This window comes from Bathycoccus prasinos, assembly GCF_002220235.1.
Source record: "Bathycoccus prasinos genomic : Chromosome_4".
Lineage (NCBI taxonomy): Eukaryota > Viridiplantae > Chlorophyta > Mamiellophyceae > Mamiellales > Bathycoccaceae > Bathycoccus > Bathycoccus prasinos.
The window spans coordinates 582689-607310 of NC_024005.1; the positions used below are offsets into that span (position 1 = coordinate 582689).

The following is a 24622-nucleotide window of genomic DNA, read 5'->3' on the forward strand; positions in this document are numbered from 1 at the left end:
TTAAAGAGAAGCGATTTAGAAGAGTTAGAGTTACAACACGTAGGAGTACAACACAGCGAATATAATTTACAACGTCAGAAGGAACCATCTGGAACGACCATTACCTGCGTCTCTGTCGTGAGAATCGACTCGTTTTCGCTTTTCTTTTCGCAAAAATCATCGTCGTCATCGAGAGTCGTATTTTGAACGATCCTCTCGTAGGCGTCAAACATCGCTTTCCAGCGTCTCGAAAACGCGCCGATACCGAAAGCGAAACGATCCGCCGGAACGTTCTTCTCCATCAAGAATCGTAAACACTCCTTCCGCTCGTAAAACGAACACGCGACTAACGCGCCTTCATCGAGTAAGTGACTCTGTTTTTCGGCGATATATTTTAAAACCCGTAAGTTTCCCGCGCACGCCGCCAGGCGCGGCGTTTGCGAATCCATACGCCAGCCTTTCGTTTCTTTCGCGAATTCGAGCAACTCGACGGTTCCGATTCGCGAGACGAACTCTTCGATCTTCATCTCGTTTGGTCTTCTCTCGAACGCGTATTCTAAAGTCGACTCTGAGGTCATTTCGTGGATGAGAAACGGCTTTCGAAGTTTACGTTTTAACTGTTTTCGTTTCGATTGGTTGTTCTCATAACATCGTTCGAGGACGAGCTTTTTACACGCGCGGTTCGACGCGGTGAAGAATTTCAAGGCGTTGACGTCTAACTTTGGCAAAATGTGCGATTCGAAAACGTCGACAGAATTGAGAATCCGCCAGAGCGGGGAGGGAGAATCCTCTGAAAGTTCTTCGCTTAAAAAGTCGTTCACGTCATCGCGGAAAAGAAGGCGGGACGGAGGAAACGCGACAGAGGTCATGTGAAAGTTTTAAAAGTGTGCCAAAAATAAAGATGAGTGAGAGAGTTCGTTAGAAGATATTCAATCGGATTAAACGCTACCGGCGCGTCTCAACAAGAGCTCTTGGAAGGCGGACTTACCGCCGCGGCCTCTGTAACTCAGGTCCTCGCCTTCACTTTCGCCTGCGCTGTTGTGAGTACTGTTGCTAAAATCGTTATTTCTTCTTAACACGCGCTTGCGATTCAAATTGACGCCTTCGACGAACTCGTAGTGCACTCTGCGGATGGTAGACACCGCGGAGTTGAACGCGGTGACGAGCGCGATGAAGTGTCGTCGGTCTCGAACCTCTGCGCCGGATACTGGAGAGGCGGTGGTGGCGATGCGCATGATCGAGTGCGTTCGGTCTGTGCGGTAGCCGAGGTAGCCGAAGGAAACTTTTCTCCAAAACCTTTGGACTCTCGTGCCGGTCTGGTGGAATAAAACCGTCATGGCGACGAAACGTTGCAGAGATGCGATTCTCGCTTCGTAGAGCTTCATGCTAAATTCTTGCGATTCCATGAGCGTGTAAGGTTTGATTTGCGGAGGTGCGGATTTTCGCAACACTTGCCCGAAATATTCTTCGTGCGAAGGCTCAACCATGAGCAAACCTTCGGCGTTGCGAGGGTCCGCTTCGAGGATTTTCAGCATCAAGATTTCTGGTAAGTTTATGATTTCCGAGAATTCATCAAAGTCCAACGTGCCGTTCGTATCCCTGTCGCCCGATCGGAACAGTTTCGCGATTTGAGCGTCGGTCAACGCGATGTGCTCTTCGCCAGCGGCGGCGGCGAGTGTGTCCAACTTTTTGTACGCCGAAGTGAATTCGCTCAAGCTAAGTCGTCCATCTTGGTTAGTGTCGAGTTCTTTGAAGACTGTCAAAATGTGCGCGCGTTGTTCCTCCGCGTATTTGCACGCGTTCGTGAGGAGCGCAACGGCGTTTCTGTTGTTGAGTTTGTGCACGCTCAATTCCGTGTGCTCTTCGTGGTAGGACGAGTAAATTCCTAGCAAAGCACCGGCGCTCTTGCCGTCCAGATTGTTCTCCGTTCGCTCTTCGTAGTATTTCTCGCACAAATATTTTGGGCGGTGCCTACTCAAGAAGATGGCGTTTTTCGATAGCGGGAGCTTGTACGGAGAATGGCCGATGGTGATTGATTCGCACGTACCGCCGATGCTTTGAATGCTCGACGCTTGCGATAGCGATAAGGACGTCGTCGCTTCGGCGCTCGTGAGCCCGGAGAGTCGACCGTCCGGTCGACCGACGATTAATAAAGCACCGCGCACGACTCTGTGCGTGTGTCTGTGGACGAGATGGTCGTTTGTGTTCCCGCTTAAAACCGTAATGCCTGCAGCAGAGTAGGAGCACGCGAAAATTTTCGATAAGAACGCATCCGCGCACTGACTCACCCAGGGGATGTCGCCGATGACGATCGTTCGCGCCGTCATTCGATGCAAGAGATTTCTCCCCTGTATCAATCGTATGATGGTTATGGATATTTGCGGCAAGAACGCATAAATCAGCGCGTCGAAGAACCGAGTGATGTAGAACGCCCACGTCGTCGCGAGCCCGCACAAAACGGCGACGCCGGTGATGAGCGGATATCCCGCCGTCACCGTCCCTACGATGTAGACAAAACTCATTATCCAACCTTTCACGCCTTCCAACACGTGGTCGGCCCAATCGTCGCCTTGTTTTCTCAACTCGTCTTCCTTTGCCGATTTCAGTTTTTCCTTCTTCGGCGACGCGGAATAGCCAACAATCTCCTCCAACGCGGCGATGTTCATCTGGTTACACTTCTCGAGTTCTGATAAATCGTGTTTGGTCACATACGCGTTGGTATATTTACGAAAATCTGCGTTATCAAGGATGACTAAGGACATGTGCAAGAAAATTTGCGTCAGTAGCTGTTGCGTCGCGGCTACTGAAATGGAGCACGGCTCCGCCGGACGAACGCCGACGTCCGTGGTGAATATCCTGCTGTCAAACTCCCCTTCGGATTTCATCGCTCGAAGTTGTTTCCCAATTTGCGTGTCCCATTCGCTGGCGACGACGAAAATAGAGTTTGTGGAACTCACTAAAAGATTTGAAGTCGCCAGCGGCGCAAACGTGCCTCCCGAGTGTGAGACGATGATGACGATGGCGTCCGTAAAATCGTCCGTTTTCTTGGAGTTTGTAAAACCAACCGACGGGACCGGTAAATCCTGACCCCATAAACCAAGAATTTTGTTCGAAGAAATAGCTTTGACGCGCAAACGCGGAAACGCGGTTTGTAAATCAGACGCAAACTGCTCGGCCAACCAGAGAGAGACCTCACAACCCGTTACCACGACGTCGATAGAGCCTTCTGACTTGATCGTTCTGTTCACGCGTCTCGCGAGACGTTTTTTCAAACACCTCGCTAAATTCCAAGCCGTCAATCGATTGAGCGACATCGATCCTTGAGGTTTGTTCCTCCAATCGTCTTGAATGTTTTTCAAAATCCTCGGGATGTCTGCAATATCCGTCAAAACAGGATCGTCACTTTCTTTCGGTAACATTTTAATGAGTTCGTTGCCTTCTAAACGCGTCATGCGATGGAAGAGCTTTTTATCGACCGATACTCCCTTACCGCGCCTCGGCGACGACGGCGCGATATTTTCCGTGCTCTTTTGTTTCCTCAACGCGGTCATGGGCTCTTCAACTCTCATCTCGCCTTCCTTGGCTAATATTGCGTTGACTGAGCCACCCATCAAAGGATACTGCTCCAAGTGAGAGTTGGGATAGGACACGGCTGGAATGCGATCTGCTCCCCAATCGAGTAAACAAATTTCTCCGTTCAAATCGTCCAAATCGAGACGAATGGCGGCGTTATCGTCGCCGTATTCTCCGCCGTGTACGCTGGCTAAAATATCTCCGTTGGGCGTTTCCACGGACAACCCAGCTTTCACCGCAGCTTGTTCACTTCCGTAACAAATTAAACCTTTCTTTGGATAAAAGGCGACGCTTATTGTTTGCCCTCTCGCCGCGACGCACAACTGCCTGTGCGCGTCCAACGAACACGTGACCATTAATCCAAAACTCCCTTTTGCGTGCGTCAAAAAGTATTTCATCGTGAACAAAGAATCGTTATCGAAGAACGCGTTCACGGTAAATCGCACAAACTCTCGACTCGGTGCACCCATTTCTTCGTCGAGATAATTATCCAAACATTTCAGCGCGTCTTTGTTCATGCCTTTTTCAAACTCCTCGATGATTTCCTTCGTGAGCTTTTCGCGCATCGCTAGACTAAATCCAATCTCTTGGACGGTGCTTTGACCGTTACTTGCTATGAGTGTTTCGTCTAAAACTTTCTCAAAATGCTTACCGATGTCTTCAAACTGCGCCAACGTCGGCATCGGCGCGTCAGGGAAGACATCGCTGGTTTTCAGCATAAAACAAGCGCTAAATCTCGCCGCTAACGCGAAACATCCTTGCGCTCTGATTAAATCGACCACACCAGCGATTGAAGCAGAGTCAACAACCGACGGCGGTTTAAATTTCAAAACCGATTCTAACCACAAATTCATGCTTCCTTGATCGTTCCACTTGCGGTTCACTTGAAACGCATCGAAGTCTCCGTTATGCGTGATGAAATTCTCAACCGATACGCGCGTCGATCCCGACTTCGTCTGTTTCAAACCGTACACTAACAAATCTTGTTTTGGACTCCACTGATGCGGATGCGTTCCATCAAACGTCGCTTTACTCGTCGTCGCGAACCGCGTGTGCCCGCAAAAAATACGCGTCTGCGCTTTCTTCTCCGCCAGCTTCATCTTCCCTTTACTCTCCCGTTCCGTCTTCGAACGCAAAAGCTTGCTCAAATCTGTTCTCTTCATGTTCACCACTCGACTTCTAACCCCTCGCATGTTCCCTTCTCCTTTCTCTTCTTCAAACGTCACGATCCCTCCCGATTGCGCGCCTCTCATCATCGTCACGTTGACCATCTTCTCGAGCAAATCGTACGCTCGCTCGCCGTTTTGCGAGCACCACGCCGCGTTTAACAGAACAATCCCAAAGTTCCCGCAGTACACGACCGAAGAAGAATAAGAGGAGGACATTTTTCTAATCTCTCTAAAACTGCCCACGTGAGAAAACAAAACGTCTGAACAAATCGCGTCGAACAGCGTCGCCGCGAACGCGAACGTTTTCGCCCTCCTGTTCTCGTTGGTGTTCTGTTTTTCCCTCAATGCAACGAGAGACCACAGGAACAAAATCGCGCTCGCAAACACCGCGACTGCGCGAGAAATCGCCACCGAACGCTCGAAGAAGAGAAGGAAGCCGTCGTCGTCTTTCTCATCGTTCGGAAAGAGCTGGCGCAGGTCCGCGCTTCTCCCGAGTGCACTCTTCAACGCCAACGATGAAAATGATTTCAGCGCTTTAACTGAATTTGGAAACGAGAAAAAAGCGCCATCTTTGTTCATCATCATCGACATCATCATCGAACCAACGTGCGCGAGCTCGTGAAAAGAGCCGGCGAGGACGTACCAGAATATCGCGGAGGAGAGAGGGAAAGAACCATTCAAGGATTTTGAGGTCATCTTTAACCGCGCGCTGTCTGTCTGGGATTTTTTATGAGGAAAGAATTACATTGAGTGTGTTCGTCTTCGAAGGTGCTCGTTAAAAAAATGCATCAAGTACGTGAGTATGTGCGTTATAACATTATTTTCTTTTCTTTCGATTGCGACACCGGTCGCACCCGTTCTCACTGTATCTGCATCGTCCGCACCCGAGAGCAGAGGAGAACTTTTTCTTCTTCGTTTTACCGTTTGTCGTCGTCTTCGTTTTTTTCTTTGGTTTGAGCGGTTTCGCTTTCGTCGTCGGCGTCTTTTTCTCTTCCTTCTTGACTTTCTTCGTTTTCGGCGGCGGCGGCGGCTTCATGGCTGAAGAAAGTTTGTCCACCCGAGAAGGGGGGTTCTTGTTCGTATTCTTCTTCGTGGCGTTTACTTCCTTCGGCGCGAGCGTTTGCTTTTCCGGATTTTCAGTGGGGAGGAGGCTTTCGACTCGTGGAGGAGAAGGAGGGAGAGGAGGAGGATTCACACACTGCAGCGATGGAAGCTCGGGCGGCGGAGGAAGTTGCGGTGACGTTGGTGATGGTGGAGAAGGAGGAGGGGGGCATTGGAGAGGAGGAGAAGGTTCTTCGAGTGATTCTTTCCGCGGTGGAGGCGGGGGCGGGGTGAGCAACGCTAACGGAATTGAAACCTCTCCTCGCAAAGTCGTTCTGCAATTTGGACAGACGCGAGTCGGCGAGCCGACTACCGCAGAGCAAGAAAAGCACAGCTTTTTTCCTTTACCGCATCTTATATCGCTATTCTTATTCTGCCGTTTGAAAAATTGTTGTTGGCGAAGTTGAAGTTCCACGAGAGGAGGTGTCTGAGCAGCGGGCATTTCTTTGCCTTCGGCGTTGATATTAGTAGTATCTTCACCAGCAATCATCGCGGCGGTTTTTGCCTTCTTTACTCTCTCGGACACTCTCGTCCACGTCTTCTCGGCTTCGCGCTTAGCAGTCATTGCGTCAATTCGCCTCGACGTCGTTTTCTCTGCGAGCTCAGCAGTTGCCAACTGGTACTTTTCCCGGAGTAGATGTGCGCCTTTTTCGGTTTCTTGACGCTTCACTCTCCAAGCCTCGGTATGTTTCGCGCACTCGCTTTCTTTTTCTAGCGCAGCTTTGAGTTCCTTCTCGCAGCTAGAAAGAGCCTTTGACAACGAATCCGAGCGCACGGCAAATCGGTCGACTTGTACCTTGTGCCAAGCGAGCGTTTTTTCAAACGTTTCTGCCATTTTCTTCGCCTCTAAGGCTACTTTTTCGGATTCACGGAGCAATCTCTGTCTTTTGACGATTTCATTTTCTGTTTCGCCCAAGATCTTTTCAAATTTAGCGCGGTTTTTTTCAATCGCTTGGAGACGTTGGCGCTCCGCCTTCGTCAAATGCGCGGATAAAACGTTGACATCTTCCTCCACAAATTCGTCTGGGATGAACATTCTCTGATTCTTTTTCTTTTTCTTTTTCTTTTCAACCGTCGACTCTTTGCCTTCTTCGCCCTCGTCGTCGTTCTCTTCGTCGCTTCCATCGGATGATATCGAATCGTCGCTCCCGTCTTCGCGATGAACTCGCCGCGCAACGCATGGTGGCCAGTTACAACGACAATTCGGTTCGTGCTGCGTCGTAAGAATAGTTTGCGATATAGGCTTCTGTTTTGCGCTTCCTCTTCCATCTCCTTCTCCTCCTCCGTCGCGCTCATTGTTACCATCACCATCATTATCTTTGTCGTCGTCGTCGTCGTCGTCGTCGTCGTCGATATCTTCTTCGCGCGCTTGTATAAATCCTGGAACGTTCAAGCCTTCGTCTTTACCGGCGATGAATATTCTATCGCCGTCTTTGGCGCTAACGATGAACGCTCTCTTTTCTCGTCTCGATAGAGGCGTCTCGCAGCCTTCTTCAAAGACTAAATCGCACGTCCATTTTTTCTTCTTCATTGCTTCTTGCATTTGCTCAAACGAAAGCTCCCGCCAACGATCGCAGTTGTCGCACGCGACAAAACTATCGCGTTGCGATTCAGCTGCTTGACGATGCAAACGCTCAACGAGTTCCGTGAATGCCTTTGAAGACGCAAACGCGCGATCGCATGGAACGTTAAATTCACCAGCACTCGCAAACTCGTCGTAAAATCTCGCGTACGTTTCTCGTTGCACCTCTGGATTTCCAGGTGCAACCATACAGAACACAGCGATGCCAAAACCAATGGGTGATGAGGTATAATCTTTAAACTGCACGGCGTTTCGCCTCAACATCACTCGCGGGAACGGCAGTAACTTTTGAAAGTAGTTCGTATCCGTGCTGTTCCGACAGACCAACAAAATACCCTTCGAAAAGCCCCATTCTACTTCGTTGATTGCGCGGTGTATGAATCTCCATTGCGTTTGGGTCTCGTACGGAGGATTCAAAAGCGCAAACTTGTTGGCCCACGAGTTCTTTGAAAGTAGACCGTTGATCGACTTGTCGTATAAAACTTCGGCCGGAATGTTCGGATTTGATAGGGAGTTCGTGCACGGATCGAGCAAATCTTTCACAAAAGGCACTTCAACAGTCGGCTTTTCCAGCCCAAATACTTTGTAACATCCTTCGATGATCCAATCAGGAGTCAAACCTTCTCGCAGCTTTGTATCAAGTTGATCGATTTTTCGATTCTTGACCGTCTCTGCATCGTTTTCTTCTTCTTCGTTGGTAATATTAACGGTGTTATTCTCGCCGGGGGCATCGTTATCATTTTCATTCGCAGTTAACGGTCTCTCGTAATAATGTTCGTCGTCAGATGTCGTCCAAGGCTCATAAAATTCTTCTGCGATTTCTTTTTCTGCTTGTTCTAAAGCTATTGAAGCTAACTTAACCGCGTGCCGATTACCCAACATGTTTTGTATCTTCTCCGCGTATTGCGACGCGTCGTCGAAGCGAGTCATCTCACAATCGTCGGCCCACATAAATTTTCGTGATTTGCCGTATAAGTAAATCAAAGCGCACGGTTTCTCGCCTTGATGGGGATGTTCGTCCCACAGTTGGTGCTTTTGGAGGCAATGCCGAAGTTTCCATACTCGCCCGGTCCATATTTGACTCGTCGGTTTCCCTTTCTTTTTACTAAAGGACGCCGATGGTGTACCCCCTAACTCGGTGAGATCTTCTTTATTACTCGCATTCACATCGTTTTTTTTCGGTTTCTTCACCGTTTCGACAAACACGATCGTCCCGGGAGGAAACTTCACCGATTCCGTATTCGGCGCGTTCCACGCTCGGTCCGGAAACGGATTCTTATTCTTCTTCGGAACAAAATTCACTTTTTGTTTTGGCGCGTAGCTTTTCCACCTCGGCACTAAACTCGGCACGTCTTTAATCGGAATCCTCTCGCGAATCTCTTTCAACGTCTGGCCGTTCTTCTCGTCGTTTTTCCCGTCCAAGTGCCAAGAACCGGTGTTCACATATCTCACGTGCCCCCACCCTTCGGTAAACTTAATCTCTGGATTCAACCGTCTCTTCACATCGATGCTCATACTCCTCGGATTTCGAAACATCTCGTCCTCCTTCTGCACGTAGATGTGCCCGTTTTCCGTCAACGAACCGACGACTTGTACTTTCTCGCCCCCGTATTCGTACGAAGCTAAGAGGTTGTTCGCTCCAACTTTCAAAAGTTTCAGCTGGATGAGCGTGAAAAGAGTGATTCCATCGTACGGCCCGCGTTCGTGCAGTTTGCGCTCTTTCGTCGTCATCAAGTTGTTGGGATTTTCCTTCTTTTTGTTCGGCTTCTTTTTCTTCGTCATCGTCGTCTTCGTCGTCGCGGGAACAACAGCAACAGGTTGTTCCAAACTCTCTTCGTCATCATCATCATCATCATCATCATCATCATCATCATCATCTTCAACAACTTTGTTTTTGTCGTTGTTGTTCGTGGCGACGAGAGTTTTCTTCTCCGTCACTGGTAACGCGGCGTCGTCGTCGATGTTGTTGGTGTTGGTGTTGTTGTTGGTGTTGTCATCCTCGTCGGCGTTGGCGATAACCGTCGGCGTCGTCGGCGTATTCGTTTTTTGCGCGAGAGAAATATCCATTTTTAACTGCCGCTTTTTCCAAAAGTACTCGTACACTACAAACTTTTTTTTCTTTTAACCTCTCGACCCGAAGTCCCGACGATGTTTAAGAAGACGACGACGAGAAGACAATTCTCACTCGCGCTACGGTTTCGCACACAACGTTTTATCATCAATCGTTTTTCGTTCGTATTCATCTCTAGTAACAATAGTATTTGTCCTTTTACTCGTGTGTGTTTGCACCAGATGCAAAATCTTCGCACCAACAACAAAGCCACGTGTCTTTCTCGTCGTTCTTTTCTTCTTCATTTTCAAGAAGAACTTTTGGTGTTTTGAAATATTCGATTTCATCCTCTCCTCCTCCCCCTGGTGTCGTTGTTGACGGTGTTGTCGATGATGCTTTACGTCGCAGTAAGGGACCTTTTTGAACGGCTTGAAAATGGAAGCAGTTATCTCTGCACCCTCGGTATAAGCGCAGAGCGGCTAACGCGTCGAGGTGCGGCGAGTGCGGCGCATTTGGACTTTGAAAGTTTCGCAGCGTATCGTCGGCATCGGCGTCGTCCGCCTCTAAAAACTGTTCGACTAATTTTTTCAGCTTGACGCGCTTGCCTTTTTCTTTCTGCAAAGGAACGTACGTGGACGTGTCGCGGATGCGATCGAAAAGGTTTGGGACATCTTCATCGGTAATTTGGAGCGCTCGTAGATCGTGACGAGCGTCGTGCACGACGAGTTTATGAGGCTTATTCTTCCACATCTCCGGCGTGTTTTTGTGCGCTCCGGCCAGACACGCGAGGACTTCTTCTCTCGCTTCTGCAAGCGTTGGCAAGAGTTTTGTCTCAAAATCGCTCGCGGTGAGCCCCGTGATTTCGGTGCGATAGTCGAGCACTTTCACTTTCTCGTCCTCTTTTCCTTCTTCTTCTCCGTTTTTGCTACAGAACGTCACCACCGTCTCCATTAATACGCTTTCGTCCAAACCGTTTACGACGCAGACTTTCGCTAAAGTTTCATCACTTTTTGTCGTCGCAATCATCTCGCAATCGATCGCCACGTGCGGTGCACACTCGTCGCATACTCCTTCTTTTTTCCTAACACTACTACTACTACCAGTACTACTCCCGAACGCGCACACGTGCACTCCTCCGGCATCCTCCGGTATCCTCAAGCACTTTCTACACCCGCCTTTCTCTTCAAACGCTTCCTTACACGCCTCGCTCGCCGTCGCGCCCACTAAATGTTCTCTCAAACGAAAGTACGTCTTGCACACCTTTCGACAATTCGTGCACACCACGTCGTGTTTTTCATCGTGCAATTCTTTCGCCGCGTGTTTTTGCAAAAGATCCAGAGAGTGGAACTTTTTAAAGCAATAAAAGCACGCGTATTTTAAATCTTTGTTGTTGTTGTTGTTCTTCTTCGTCTCGCCACTGCTTCTTTGGCTTTTAAAAGCTGCGTCCGCAAAATTTTTAAAATTTCCTCCTCGTCGTTGTAATTGTTCTCGTTGTATGGTGGATAAAACCATCCTTCTTCGTCCTCGCGTACTAAAACTCTTCTTTTCACCACCCAAAACTTCGTCGTCGTCGTCGTCGTCGTCGTCGTCGTCGTTCAAAGCGTTCGCGAGTGAGGCCATTTTCCAAGAGAGCAGAGAGAGAGAGTGATGAGAGATTCTGATGAATTTATAAAACTTTTGCTCTTTGTTTTTGTTTTTTGTTGTTTTTGTGCAAAAAAAAATGAAGAAGAAGACAAAAAAAAAAAGAAAAAAAATGCATCATTTTCACTCAAAGGGAAAGCTTTGAAAAGGAGCAAAAAGGAAGAAGAGAGAAGTTTTGCGCGCGTTTTGTTTGATATACGCGTTTGTTTGTTTTCTCTCTCTCTCACAGAAGAAGAAGAAGAAGACAAATGGAGGAGTTCAACGACCCGCGCTTCGATCCGATTCATTACGTGAACGTCGCGGCGCGACAGTGTTTTAACAACGATGAGAAGAAGAAGCACCTTCAACACAAAGCGAACGACATCACCGACGAAAACGTGGAATTGGAACGACTCTTATCGGAGCTGGAAATGCGCTTGCAACTTCTCGGGGAGGACATTTCGTTACAACTGGAACGCGAATCGCAACTCGGGGTGAAACGAATTCCAACCGCGATTGGTGAGATTGAAGTTTTAGAGGAGAACGTGGAGAGTTTGACGAATACGGTGAAGAATATTTCGCGATCGTTGGACGAGACGGAGTTTCCGTCGAAACAAAGCATCGAGCGGTTGAGGAAAATCGACGAGGTGAAATCGAGGATGGAAAGAGCGAGAGATACGCTGAGCGAGGCAGCTGGGTTGGCAGAGTTGATGCATTCGGTGGATTCGGTGTTTAATGGGGAGAACGTGAGCAACATGGCGGATGCGTTGGTGAGGATGAAGCGAGGGTTGGCGATCGTCGGCGACGTGCCGGAATTCGCAGACGGGAGAGATAGGATTGCTGTTTTGGAGAGTCGGTTAGAGAGCGCGGCGAGGCCGGCTTTGTTGCGAGCTTTGGAGATGGATAAAGGGGTGAATATGAGCAGTAGTACTACTATGGTGAGCAGCAGCGGGAGTCGAGATTCGATCAAGTTTGCTCGAGACGCCCGGGACGCGTTGAGGAGCATCGGGAAGAACGAGAGTATCGAAGGCGCGTACGCCGAGGCGAGAGTGGTCTCGCCAGCCATGGAGTTTTGGGTCGCGTTCGAAGAGAAGACCTATAACGATGGGTTGATTATGAATGAGAACAGTCCGCCGAACGATACTAATAGTAATAACGACAAGAAAACGGACGAAGACGCCGCGAACGAGGCTTTCGCAAATTTTCTGCCACAATTTTACGATTTTGTCATCAGCTTAATCGAAAAAGAGGTGAATTGGACAAAAAGTACCTTCCCGGAGGATGTGGCGACGTTAGTTTCGGCAGGTGTGGCGAGTTTACACCGCGCAATTGCGAAGAAAATGCAAAAGCGATTGGATACGTTGTGTTACGGAAGCTATTACGGAGACGGAGCGAATAGTAATACAAACTTTAGTAGTAATAGTACGAATAACAACAACGACGGCGAGAATAACGCGGATATAGGCGCGGATTTAGAGAACATGATGCGATGTAGAATAGCGACGACGCGATATGCCACGCGTTTGTGCGGGGCTTTAGAGCCGTGCGTGCGTAAAATGGTGACTGCTGCGATGAAAGAAACTGCGAGCGGAGAAGACGACGGCACTACAAACGCGCTGGACGAATCCTACTTGATGTCTTCTTCTGACGATGAGGACGATGATTTCAGAAATCGGTTTACGAGCGATGTGGATGCCGCGAACGGTGCGAATACAGATGGTACCAGCGCGAAAGGTGACGGTAGTAACTCCGCCAACAACAAAAAGTCAAAGAAGCGCGAGAAAGTCGCCGCGGCGGTTCAAAAGTTTACCGAAGCTTTATCGACCGTTTTCATTCCGTTCGTGAAGTCTGAAAAAGTCTTTCCTAAACTCGAATCGATCAAGTTGCGAGAGGAGATTGTTTCGTTGGCGACTTCGACGGTGGACGTGGATGATTTCGACGGCGACTTTTTAGCCTTTTCCGCCGCCATCGAGAAGACGTGTAAAAGCGCCTCTAAAAGTGCGATGAAAAGTTTTGTCAGTTGCAAAGAATATTCGAGCGGTTTAGAAACTGTCGCTGCGGTGAAATCCATCGATGATTCGTTGACTCGATTCGTGAAAGCGTTGGAGGGGAGATTGAAAGCGGTGCGCATCGCCATCGGTTTAGATAAGAACATCGGCGGCGCGAGTAGTAGCAGCAATAAAAACCCGGAAGATTTCATCGACGCGAGTTTGAGTTTGTTGCGAGCGACGAAATCGGTACCGCAAACGTTTGCTGATCTCGACGCGCGCGCGTCTGCCACTTTGAAGCAAATCGCGAACGAAAGCAGTTTCGCGAATAGTGGCGGCGCGACATCCGACGTGGACTTACTTCGTGCGATTGGTGGTAAGAAGTACATGGACATTGTTTTCTCGACGCAATCGCGGCTCGATGCCGGGCGTTCACGAACGCTCGCGATTTATTTGGAACCGTACGCGGAATCTACGTCGGCGTCTGCGTTTTCCAGGAATAACAGCAAAAATAACGACAAGTCTGGCATCCTCGCCTCGGCGCATTCGGTGTTCCCGAGAACCGCGGACGCGGCTGTGCAGTTTAGAGACGCGTGCGAACGTCTCGTTCGCGATTTCTTGTTACACCGCGTGCGCCGCGAACTCGAGAACATCGAAAACGAACAAATTTGGACGAAAATGGCGGCGCAAACCGCGCACGATTTGCCAACGTTTTCAGCGTACCCGCAAGAGAAGGCGACAAATTCCGGCGAGTACCTCTTGTCGTTGCCGACGCGTCTCGAAGCGCTCGTGAACGTCGTTGGCGATGACGTTGGCTCCGCCGCGTCAGCATCTGCCGGCATTTTTGGTAACGATGACGAAGACGAGGATTTAGCTTCGATTTGGATGGAGCGTGTAGCGGAAGCTTCGGCAACCATCTTTCTCGAGCGCGTGAAAAGTATTCGCCGCTTATCCGAACCTGGCGCCGCGCAATTAGCCGCCGACCTCGAATACTTTTCAAACGTCGTCACGGCGTTGACCTCTCGTCCTCAAAGAGGTTTGCTCGCATACATGCAATGCGCCAGCGTCGACGCAGACGACTACGCTCGATTTGCCAGAGAAACCGTAGAGCAACAACAGCAGCAACAATCCGCGGAGAATGCGGACTCCTCGCCGGAGGCGTTCATCGATCACCTCATCGTCAAACAAGTCGCAGCGATGCGTGGTATAGCTTTATAATAATAATGATGTACTGTGTGATAGTTTTTTACGTGGTACTTAGTAGTAAACAAACAAAATAAAAGTCTCTCTCTTTTTTCTCTTCTTCTTCAAACTGGATGCGTCTGTTCGGAACGTCGCGCGCTCGGCCCGATGTGATGTTCCGACGCGTGTTTCACGTTCTTTTGCGAGTAACCTCTAACGACGCAAAAGATTTCTTTTTGCATTTTCTGATACGCTTCTCTGGTAATTCTTTTTCCCACTGGCAATATCGCCACCGTTGCGATCGATTTCGCGAGAAACTTTGCGAGCGCTTTCGTTTCTTTCTTCAGGCACTGCGCGTCGCTCACTTTAATCTTCTCTTCAATCTTCTCGTCAAAAAGTTTCATAAAGACAGATCGTGACACAGTTGTCGACAAAATAAGTCTCTTCGCATCGACGACGTTGGCGCCGACGCCTGGAATCGCCACGCCGAGTTTATTCTTCGAACCGAAATGGTGCTTTTCTCGGGCGACTCTTCCTCCTCCTCCTTCTTCTTCTTCTTCCTCTTCGTCCTCGTCCAAAAGATACAGCGCGTATTTCGGTACCAACCTTCCTCGCTTCTTCCCGGCCAAAAAGTACGCCTCCACCTCGCGCACTTGCTCTTCGCTCAGAGGACAACTCGATTCCACCACGTTCCATCCCGGATTCGAGTTTTTCTCCTCCCACGCTTTGATCGAGTCTCTCGCTTCCTCCTCCTCCTCTTCCTCTTCCACTTCTCCTTCTCTCTTCTTCTTCTCTTCTTTCCCTTCAATTATCGTCATGTTCTTCTCCGCGAACGATCGATCGCTTATGCCTCCTCCTTTTTTATGTTTCTTCCTGTTGTCCGACTTTGTAGTCAGTTGTTGTTGTTGTTGTTGTTGCTTTTGCGGCGGCTTCATTCTTCTTTTCAAACGTTTGTTTTTTGTATCTCTTTGTGTCGTATTTTTTGCTCCTCTTGGAAATATTAAGTTAAGCTTCTTAAAAAACTTCTTCAAAAGGCACACTGTTTGGGTAAAAATTAATTAATTCACAAAACAAAGAGAACACGCACATACAGATAGAATACGCGCGCGTTTTCTCTCTCTCTCTCTCTCTCTCTCTCTCTCTCTCGAAAAGAACGACAACGAGATCGTCACTCTTCGAAAATAAAGGCTGATTTATTTCACTCGGGAGAAAAAAGGAGAATAAAAAGAAGAGAGAGAGAGATACATTTAAAGCCGCGCAAAGTTCGGAAGGCAACCTCAAATTCAGTCTTTGGGTAACGAACTCATTCATCACACACCGAAGAGATGGTGACACCCGATGAGGACGATAATAATAACAACAACAACGACGACGAGAAGGAGAAGGAGAAAGAAAACGCGATGATGATGATGGGGGGTCGGACGTTATCATTAATTACGGAAGAGGACATGCTTTTGGAGTATGCACAGATGCAAAAGAAAATGAACTTGTCCAAGAAGAAGAATTTGACGATTCGAGTGGAGCCGCGCGACGGCTCGATCGGAGACGGGAAGAACGATAAGAAAAACGCTTCGAGTACTAAAGACGGGAGCGATAGTCACCGGAGCAGTAGCACGAACAACGAGGACGAGGACGAGGCGTACGGCTCGCCGACTGATCTCGAGAACACGGTTCATTTAACCGATAAGTTTCTCACCGACCGGTCAACGAGGAGCGGCGAAACGACGCGCGTTCGATTTAGCGAAGACGCGTCGAGTCGAGGGACGACGTTCGCGGCTGCGTCACAGAAAGGCCTCGGAAGGAAAGAAAGAGAGGACACGTTCTCGGTGTCTATTTTTGACGCCGGGAAGTTGAACGGCATGTTAGGAAGGCGTTTTGGTGATGTAGGAGGAACAGTAGGCGCGATAGTAGGTAGCAAGAATCATAACAGGAATGAAAATAATAACGTTAGAGTCGGGAACGAAACGTTTCGTTCGTTGGGGGATGTAAAAGTCGTCGAGAAGCGGCGGATTGGGATGTTCTCTGTGATTGACGGTCACGGTGGCGCCGGAGCAGCCGCGCATTGCGCGGCGTCGTTACACGAGATGATATTCGAACAGCTTTCCGATAGGTGCGAGCAAATGGCAGAAGCGACGGAAAAGGCCAGAGATAAGTTGATGAAGATGAAGCGCGTTAAAGTAAACACGAGTCGGTCGTCATCTTCTGAGGATATGAGCAGTTTGAGTTGTAAGATGAGCGCGGATGAGGGAGAAGAGGTCAACGTCAAAACAAGAGAAGAGGATGGAGAAGGAGAGAGCGGGTTCGACGAATTGGTGAAAGAAGCCATTGTAGCCGGGTTCAAACGATGCGATGAAGATTTTTTGAGCCGAAATAAGCGCGACTCTTCTGGCGCGTGCGTGGCCATGGCGTTAATTTGGGATGACGCCGTGTGGATCGCGCACCTCGGAGATTGTAAGATCATCGCGGCGGATTTCTGCGCATCGAAACCTTTGGAACTACTGACCGAGACATTAACTACAGATCATATCGCATCGAATACAAGCGAAGCTAATGCGGTGATTACGCGAGGCGGATTTATAAGGGCTGCTGCGAATGCTGCGAATGATTATGACACGAAAGGGAGAGAGAGCGCCTGCAATTTATTCAACACCTATTTTCTCTCCTCGTGCGGCGGAGTGCTTGGGAGAGGAAAGAATGCCGCCGCTACTCGTGCTTCGAATATTTCTGGTTGTACAAACACAGAGAACGATAAAAAATTTGTGTGCTCGAGGGGTGGCTGCGATTCGATCGCACGAGTCAACGGCGAGCTCGCAATAACGAGATCCATTGGGGATCGCAGTTGTAAGCCGCACGTTTCTTGCGAACCCGATGTTCGAAAGACTCGATTCAAGAGAAGAGAGAAACGAGACGATCAGATCTTTCCGAGTAAAAATAGTAGTAACAATAATAATAGTAAGGGCAAAGAATCATTCTTGCTCTTGAGCACAGACGGTACGTTCGGATGCGGCAGAGTGAAAGATCGAGACGCGGCGGAGGTGGTGGCGAACGCCCTTCTGATTGAATCGTATCAGCAACACTCTCCGAGTGCATCGTCGTCCTCGTGGGGACAGCGCGCGAGACGGGCGTGCGCTGAAGTCATATCGCACGTTAAAAAGAAAGGCGGGAAGGATGATGCGACGGTAATTCTGATCGACATAGAAAGCGCGTTCAATAAATAAGAAGTGCGAGACAATTGGAAAAATGGGAAGTTTGCCTGATTATTTTCGCATTTTGTTTATTATTACATTCTTCTCTTTTCTCCTTAAAAAACCAAGTGCTTCTTCTTCCATTTCTCCTCTCTTATATTTCTTTTTGCTGCTAAGTGTAGTGATTCGTATTATTGCTTTATTAATAATGGGTTGTTTGGTGGAGGTGGTGGTGGTAGTTGGGAATTAGATGACGGTGCCGTCAGGAATCGTCGCATCCTTTTCGATAACAATGATGTAATCCTTGATGACCCAACCCGCATCCTTACCCGTCTCTACGTCTGTCTCAACGTTATTCTTGTTCGTGATGGAGCAGTTGGCACCGATTCTCGCGTTTTTGTCGACGATGGCGTTCTTAATCGTAGAACCCGGTCCGACGCCCAACGGCATGAAGCAGTCGTCCTTGGAAGCGCAAACCGCTTTGTTCTCATAAAAGTCAGCACCCATCAACAACGTGTCCTCGATAACGCAACCTTCGGAGATGTGCGATCGTAATCCAACCATAGCATTCTTAATCGTAGACTTTTCGATGAAGCAACCATCACCGATGGTCGATTGGGTGACGGCGCTGTCCAAAATTTTTGTCGGGGGCAAAAATCGAGACGACGTGTAAATCGGCGCCTTAGCTTCGTAGAAAGAAAACTGCGGATTTTCCTTGTTGCATTGCAAGTTGGCGTTGTAGAAGGCTTTGATGGTTCCAATGTCTTCCCAGTACCCATCGTACAAAAAGGCTTGGACGTGCATGCCCATGTCCTTCGCGTGCGGGATGATTTCACCGCCAAAGTCGTTTTGTTCTTTGCAGTGTTTCATCAACAAATCTTCCATAGCCTTGGCTGAGAAAACGTAGATACCCATGGAGGCGATGTACGGCATTTCTTTCGCTTTTTCCGCGTCCAAACCTAAGACGGTCGTGTCTACAGCCATCGCCTTCAACGCGTCGCCCTTCGGCTTCTCCGCAAAGTCAATAATTCTACCAGTACCGTCGATTTTCATCAAACCAAACGCTTCCGCTCTTTCTTCATCCATCGGCACCGCCGATACCGTGATATCTGCGCCAACTTCTCTGTGCTTCATAATAAACGGCTTATAGTCCATTCTATACAAGTGATCGCCGGACAAAATGAGATATTCGTCGCACTTGGAGGAGTTGAAGAGCCACGTGTACTGTCTGACGGCGTCCGCGGTACCTTGAAACCAAGTCTTGTTCGTCGGCGACTGTTGAGCGGCCAAAACTTCGACGAAGCCCGTCTTCGTGTACGAGCCAATGTTTGCGTTGTAAGCTTGCGCCAAGTGTCTGTTCAAAGATGCCGAGTTAAATTGCGTCAAGCAGTAAATCTTGTTGATGTCGCTGTTGATGCAGTTGGACACCGGGATATCAATCAAACGGTAGTTCGCACCCAACGGAACGGCCGGCTTCGCTCTTTTCTTCGTCAACGGGTACAAACGAGAACCCGCGCCGCCACCTAAGATGATAGAGAGGACGTTTTCCATGTTGTCCGAAACGACGCGCGCACCCGTCGCCGCCGTCGTCGTCGGCGGTTCCGCGACAGCCTTGTTGCGGATGATGGTGCATTTCTTTTGCGCAGACTGAGGTTATCATAAAAGTAAATAATAGAATAATAGGAATCAATGTTAGCGATCCGACCCAAAACGAATCATCGACAAAAGCGACGATGGGGTCTCTCATCTTCTCGTCAAACGCGTCAAACGCTGCCGCGTTCGGAAAAGAAAAGAAAAGAAAACGTATATGTTTGCGCTCTCCGAGAGAAACGAGCGAGATATCTAATCCAAAAGAAGAACAAAAATCACTCACCGAACGCTTCTTCGATTGCGCGACGCGCTGGCCACTCATCGACCCTTTCGCTGTTACGAGAGAAAACAATTTTGTCAGCACAAATATCCAAATCATAAAAGGAACGAAAATTCGTCTCGCGTTTGCGTTCGCTTCACGCGCGCGCCGTCGCGTTTACGACGAGGAACGAAACATTTCGGTTAAAAGATTACTCGTTTTGTTCGCGAACAAAAATCGCGCGCACAAAAAAAAAACGCGGCGATGCTCGAAAACGGCGCCCCTAGGAAAAAACGCGACGCACCTAAACCGCTCGAGGAGCAGTGCATCGCAAACATATCTGCGCGCGGGTGACTGTAAACGTGAACTGTTTTTTGTATTCGCGTTTGTGTATTTGTGCGGAAAATCCGGAATACTTTGTTGTTGACAAAAGAGAGTCCACGAACGTTGTATCTACATCTCGTGGCTCAAAACGCTTCATTTCATCTCAATTTCAGAAAAACCAAAACTGTGCTGAAGAATTTTAATTCTGAGCACCGTAACGAGTGAATATAATTCCTATGGGAGAGTTGACTCGATTTGTATCTATTTTTGTCTTTTTCTTTCTTTATTCTCAGCATATCCTCGCGTGTTCATTTACCACCTTTCTCGAACGAAGAGGAGCCACTTTTGCGACGAGAAAGCTTTTCTCTTTCCCGTCTTCAAAGCTCTTATTATACACTATTATAAATACACACGCACGCGCAGAAGAAGAACAAGAAGAAAAAGACGACGATACGATGATGAAAAAGCAGCGCGTGTTAGCCTACGCGCGCGTTCGGCCTTCTTCAAACTCTTTTCCCACGTCTCCTCGGAAGGAGAAAAAAATACGCGGAGAAGACGGCGACCGCGAAGAAGAAGAAGAACACGAAGAAGAACACGAAGAAGAGGACTCGAAGAAGAAGAACAAGAAGACGAAGAAGAAAACGCGCGCATCTTTAACCGACCCTGGCATAGTGGAAACCGCGAGCGGTCATTTTCGCGTCGACCACGCGTTCGGGGAAGACGCCACGCAAAGGGACGTGTGGGACGCGATAGGAGAACCAGCGTTGACGGACGTGATGCGAGGCGAGGAGGCGTGCGTCATCGCGTACGGGCAAACCGGAGCCGGGAAGACGTACGCTTTGTTGAATACTCCGGGAATGACATCGTCGATGGGCGGCGGCTTGGAGAAGGATTTTACGTCCAGGAGAAGAGAGGAAGAAGAAGAGGGAGAAGAGGATGATGATGATGATGATGAAGAAGAAGAAGAAGAACGGCGCAACTCCGCGGGACTCGTTCCGCGGCTGGCGGTGGAACTTTTCTTGCGAATTGATAAGGAGGGGAAGAAGAAGAAGGTGATGAAGGAGACGAAAAAGAATCGACGGACAAAGACAATGTTTGTCGTAGAAATCTCGATGATGCAGATTTATAACGAAATCGTGGACGATTTGTTGGAAGATTTGGAAGATGGCGGTAATAGCGCGACCAAGAAGAAAATGAGCGACAAGAGCAAGAGGAGCGCGTCTGTGAGTTTTAACGAGAAGAATGGAAAGACGAGTCGAACGAAAAACGTCGTTCGTATGAACGATGTCTGCAACAACAATAATAATAATAATAATAATAATAACAACAACAATAACAATAACAGTATCAACAACAATCACGGCGAAGAGTGGGAAGTTGAAGATTTGACGTGGATGCGATGCGAAAACGCCTCGATGCTCTTGCAGAAATTCGCCGAAGGCAGAAAACGCCTGAGATACGCAGAAACTCGCATGAATAAACACTCGAGCCGAAGTCACTGCGTTCTGAACGTAAGAGTCAAGAAAATCAAGAGGAAGAAAAGAGGTCGCGGTAAAGATGCAGTTTTAATCGTCGAGCAAAGCGAAGGTGTTTTGACCGTCGTCGATTTGGCCGGGTCCGAGCGACAACACAAAGATTACTATCGGCATCAAGAAGTCAAAAGATACCCACTCGTCAACAAGAAAGACCGCGTTCTTCTCGAAGAACTTCGATTCAAAGAGGCTACTCGCATAAATCAAAGTCTGCTCGCGTTGGGAAATTGCGTGCGCGCGTTGGCGAGTAACGCCGCTCACGTACCCGTACGCGATTCCAATTTAACGAAGATTTTGTGTTCTAGTTTGAATGGACGAAGTCGGACGTGGCTGCTAGTGTGCTGCTCTTCGGAAGTTGAGCATGCGTCCGAGACTGCCGCTGCGCTTGATTTTGCCACACGCGCTATGCGCGTGGAAACTCTTGCGCGGTGCCCTGGGCATACTAAGGAAATCATAGAAATTGATTCCGCGGAGTTGTCGTCGACGACGACTGTACTTTCTACTACGCCTCGGGAATCGAACGCAAGCCGGAGCAGTACTAGCAGTAGTATCACTAACGGCACGTTGAATAGCGACAGAGAAGAAGACGATTCGTTCGACGACGACAATGACGACGACGACGACAAAAATTTCGACCGCAAGGAAGGCAGTTTCGATCAAAGGGAACTAAACGAACGAAAAGAAGACCAACGACAACGCTGCACTCTTCAAGAAGAACATCGTCGTCATCGTCGTCCGTTTACGACAAATGTTCGTGAAGGAAAATTGCGGAGAGAGATACAAAGTTTGCGCGACGAGCTCGAGTCTCTCAAAATAGAACGCGCCGTAGCGAAGCAGAGAGCGAAAGAAAACGACGAGCGAAAAGGCGAGGAACTCGAATCGATGAAAGCGAAACTGAACGAGAAGTGCTCAGAAGTCTCGCACTCTTTAAAAGCGATGCAACGAGAAAACAGAGAAAAAGGTGAGCTCGTGGAAAGTTTGCAAAAAGAGAAGAATGTTTTACTGGCGAAGTATCGCGAGAAGTGTCGACAGTTTGACGTGGAGTCCCAGAAAGCACAAACGATACTCGACCGAGAAACTCGCGCAAAGAGAATCGCCGAATCAAATCACGAGCGCGAGGTGATCCTGCACACCGAAACGAGACGAAATCTCGAACGAGAGAGAACGAAGAGCGAGAAAGTAGTCGCTCGGTGCGCAGCAGAGCGTTTGAAATCGGAAGCGAATCATCAAGCCCGACTCCAAACTCTCCTCGAGAAAAACGAACGAACACGTAAAGAAGCGGAAGTAAACGTAAAAACGTTGCGCCTTTATCACGAGGCGATTAAACCATCGGGTATAATTAAGATCACGCGCGTCGAGGATGAGAAGGACTTCGCGCGCCGACTCTCCATCGAACAACGCAAAGACGCGCAGCGCGCTTTACAATTTCGCGCTCTGCGAGACGACTTCACGACGAAACTCGTTGAAAAAAATAAACTTCTCGAAAACGAAAAGCGCCGCTCGCAGCGCTCGCGTTTACACGCGCTCGAAATGAAGGAAAAATTAAAAGCCGCCTCCAAGTCGCTGACTGATTTCAAACTCGCCCAGAGAGAAGGAATGGACGAAATATGTGCGCGAGGCGTGGTCGTGTATAAACGAGGCGATAAAAATTCGAATTCGAATCGCGCGTACGAGCGAGTCGTGCGCGTCGCTTCGCCACTCAAAACCTCGAATGCTCACATTTCTGCGCCTTCGCAGTATCGCGTTTTGCAACAAGGCTACGTTCGATGGAACGCGTCGAAAACTATACCTTCGCGAAGGCTCGAAAGCATTGGTCTCGACAACTCCAACTTCCTTTTGCGTCAGTTGAAAAGAAACCTGAAAAGAGCGCAGTTTGCCCCGTTTTCGTTCGAAGAAGAAGAAGAAGAAGACAAAGAAGACAAAGAAGACAAAGACGAAGAAGACAAAGAAGGTTTGACTCCGTCCTTTTCTCATCGTAGGATTTGAAACGAAAATGAAAAAAATAAATTCTCCAACTACCACAAAAAACCTCCCCAAAATCATATGCCTCCCCGCCGAATTATCCCCGGCGAAGGCGCAAAGTACCAAAACGTCGTCGCGTATAAAGCTGATTTGCACCTCAAAACCTCGGAAAGTTCGCAAAAATTGCTTCAGCAGTTGAAGAATCAAGCGCTGCAGCACATCTGTAAACGATGTCGAGAGAAGATTGAATGTAAGTGTTTTTTCGTTTCGTTTCGTTTTATGCAAGAAAAAAGTTTCCCTTCTCTCTCTTTCGCGACGCTCTGTTTCCCTCGACGACGAGAAAGACGACGACGACGAGAAAGACTGACCTCTCACCACCGCGCAGGGAAATTCAAGTACGGGAAATACAAGCACAAAAAAAGCGCGAGTGTACAGAAATGTCAAAACTGTGTTAAAGCGACGGTGAAATTGCGGTATCGGAAGTTGTGTCCTCCGTGTGCGCAGGAGACGGGGAGATGTCCGCAGTGCTCAAAGAGTCAGAAAGAGCAAGAGTTGGAGGATCGGATGAAGAGAAATAGTAGTGGAGAGGAGAACGAAGAAGAAGACACGACGGATGATGAAGCTTACATTGAAGAGGGGATAGTGATAACGCGAAGATGACCAGGATTTTGTCAACCGCTATGTAAAGAACTCGTCCTGCGTACGAAGACGAGACGGCCGGCGAAAAGCTCTTCTCAATTTTGATTTTTGACGTTGATGCGAAGACGAAAAGCTTTGGAAGAGAGAGAGAGAGAGAGAGAGAGAGAAAAAAAATAAAAAACTCCGTTATCGACACCGTCCACCGCTTCGATAAAACTCTTGTACATCTTCAGATACAACTGATTGGTCACCGGGTCCTCTACACTCTTCTCGATCTTCTTGCTCACGATTTCCTTCCCGAAGTGTTTATACACCAACCCAGCGGAGCTTAACTTGGTCTTGAAATCGTTAAACGTCTCCGAGAACCCTTTTTGGTGGTGGTCGAAGCGTAACTTTGCGACGTCGTACTCCGCGCCGACGTCGAGAACGACCGCGCATTTCGCCAACGCGTCGGCATCTCTCGTGCGAACGATTCGGCAGTTGGAGAACTGCTCCGTGTTTTGAAGCAAGTAGCACCCCAAAGCTTCGTCGCAGTGGAACGACCCGTCGTGCGTGCCGATGGTGTCTTCAGTTCCCGTCATGGATTGATGCCTTTTCGATGATGTTGCCGCTGTTTTCGTATCTCCGAAATCTCTCTTGGACATGCGCGTTCGGGAAAAGTGAACTCGACGGTGAGGAAACGTCTTCCTTTCACTTTCGTTTACGAAGAAGAAAGAAGAAGAGAGACGCTTTATTCCAGACGACGATTTAGAAAACGAGGACGAGGAGTAACGAGAGCAGAGCCTGAAGGAAGTTTGATGATGAAACGTCGAGAAGAAGAGCGACATAAAAGTGATGAATTCAGATATGTTTTTGTGCTTTTACGTGAATGGATTTGAGTCTTCATT

The 24622-nt window shown here is 48.6% G+C and overlaps 11 protein-coding genes across 11 annotated transcripts; 4 read left to right on the plus strand and 7 right to left on the minus strand.

Moving 5' to 3' along the window:
- Positions 1 to 74: 74 nt before the first annotated feature.
- On the minus strand, positions 75 to 848 carry Bathy04g03030 (unknown protein; the record flags this gene model as incomplete). Its single annotated transcript, XM_007513531.1, has 1 exon — positions 75 to 848. The coding sequence occupies one exon, from the start codon at positions 846 to 848 to the stop codon at positions 75 to 77; it is 774 nt and encodes a 257-aa protein (XP_007513593.1).
- Positions 849 to 917: 69 nt separating this feature from the next.
- Bathy04g03040 (predicted protein) lies at positions 918 to 5417 on the minus strand (the record flags this gene model as incomplete). Its single annotated transcript, XM_007513758.1, has 1 exon — positions 918 to 5417. The coding sequence occupies one exon, from the start codon at positions 5415 to 5417 to the stop codon at positions 918 to 920; it is 4500 nt and encodes a 1499-aa protein (XP_007513820.1).
- A 121-nt stretch (positions 5418 to 5538) lies between these two features.
- On the minus strand, positions 5539 to 9471 carry Bathy04g03050 (predicted protein; the record flags this gene model as incomplete). The annotated part of the gene is made up of 1 exon (XM_007513719.1): positions 5539 to 9471. The coding sequence occupies one exon, from the start codon at positions 9469 to 9471 to the stop codon at positions 5539 to 5541; it is 3933 nt and encodes a 1310-aa protein (XP_007513781.1).
- Positions 9472 to 9673: 202 nt separating this feature from the next.
- Positions 9674 to 11074, minus strand: Bathy04g03060 (predicted protein; the record flags this gene model as incomplete). The annotated part of the gene is made up of 1 exon (XM_007513318.1): positions 9674 to 11074. The coding sequence occupies one exon, from the start codon at positions 11072 to 11074 to the stop codon at positions 9674 to 9676; it is 1401 nt and encodes a 466-aa protein (XP_007513380.1).
- Positions 11075 to 11343: 269 nt separating this feature from the next.
- Positions 11344 to 14280, plus strand: Bathy04g03070 (predicted protein; the record flags this gene model as incomplete). The annotated part of the gene is made up of 1 exon (XM_007513721.1): positions 11344 to 14280. One exon carries the CDS (start codon positions 11344 to 11346, stop codon positions 14278 to 14280), a length of 2937 nt encoding a protein of 978 aa, XP_007513783.1.
- Positions 14281 to 14369: 89 nt separating this feature from the next.
- On the minus strand, positions 14370 to 15179 carry Bathy04g03080 (unknown protein; the record flags this gene model as incomplete). The annotated part of the gene is made up of 1 exon (XM_007513699.1): positions 14370 to 15179. The coding sequence occupies one exon, from the start codon at positions 15177 to 15179 to the stop codon at positions 14370 to 14372; it is 810 nt and encodes a 269-aa protein (XP_007513761.1).
- A 390-nt stretch (positions 15180 to 15569) lies between these two features.
- Positions 15570 to 17462, plus strand: Bathy04g03090 (unknown protein; the record flags this gene model as incomplete). Its single annotated transcript, XM_007513418.1, has 1 exon — positions 15570 to 17462. One exon carries the CDS (start codon positions 15570 to 15572, stop codon positions 17460 to 17462), a length of 1893 nt encoding a protein of 630 aa, XP_007513480.1.
- Positions 17463 to 17675: 213 nt separating this feature from the next.
- Positions 17676 to 19616, minus strand: Bathy04g03100 (ADP-glucose pyrophosphorylase small subunit; the record flags this gene model as incomplete). Its single annotated transcript, XM_007513393.1, has 3 exons — positions 17676 to 19076; positions 19303 to 19352; positions 19583 to 19616. The coding sequence occupies 3 exons, from the start codon at positions 19614 to 19616 to the stop codon at positions 17676 to 17678; spliced, it is 1485 nt and encodes a 494-aa protein (XP_007513455.1).
- Positions 19617 to 19838: 222 nt separating this feature from the next.
- Bathy04g03110 (kinesin heavy chain) lies at positions 19839 to 23120 on the plus strand (the record flags this gene model as incomplete). The annotated part of the gene is made up of 1 exon (XM_007513788.1): positions 19839 to 23120. The coding sequence occupies one exon, from the start codon at positions 19839 to 19841 to the stop codon at positions 23118 to 23120; it is 3282 nt and encodes a 1093-aa protein (XP_007513850.1).
- A 57-nt stretch (positions 23121 to 23177) lies between these two features.
- Positions 23178 to 23756, plus strand: Bathy04g03120 (unknown protein; the record flags this gene model as incomplete). The annotated part of the gene is made up of 1 exon (XM_007513384.1): positions 23178 to 23756. The coding sequence occupies one exon, from the start codon at positions 23178 to 23180 to the stop codon at positions 23754 to 23756; it is 579 nt and encodes a 192-aa protein (XP_007513446.1).
- A 74-nt stretch (positions 23757 to 23830) lies between these two features.
- Bathy04g03130 (MYG1 protein) lies at positions 23831 to 24562 on the minus strand (the record flags this gene model as incomplete). Its single annotated transcript, XM_007513396.1, has 1 exon — positions 23831 to 24562. One exon carries the CDS (start codon positions 24560 to 24562, stop codon positions 23831 to 23833), a length of 732 nt encoding a protein of 243 aa, XP_007513458.1.
- Positions 24563 to 24622: the final 60 nt, after the last annotated feature.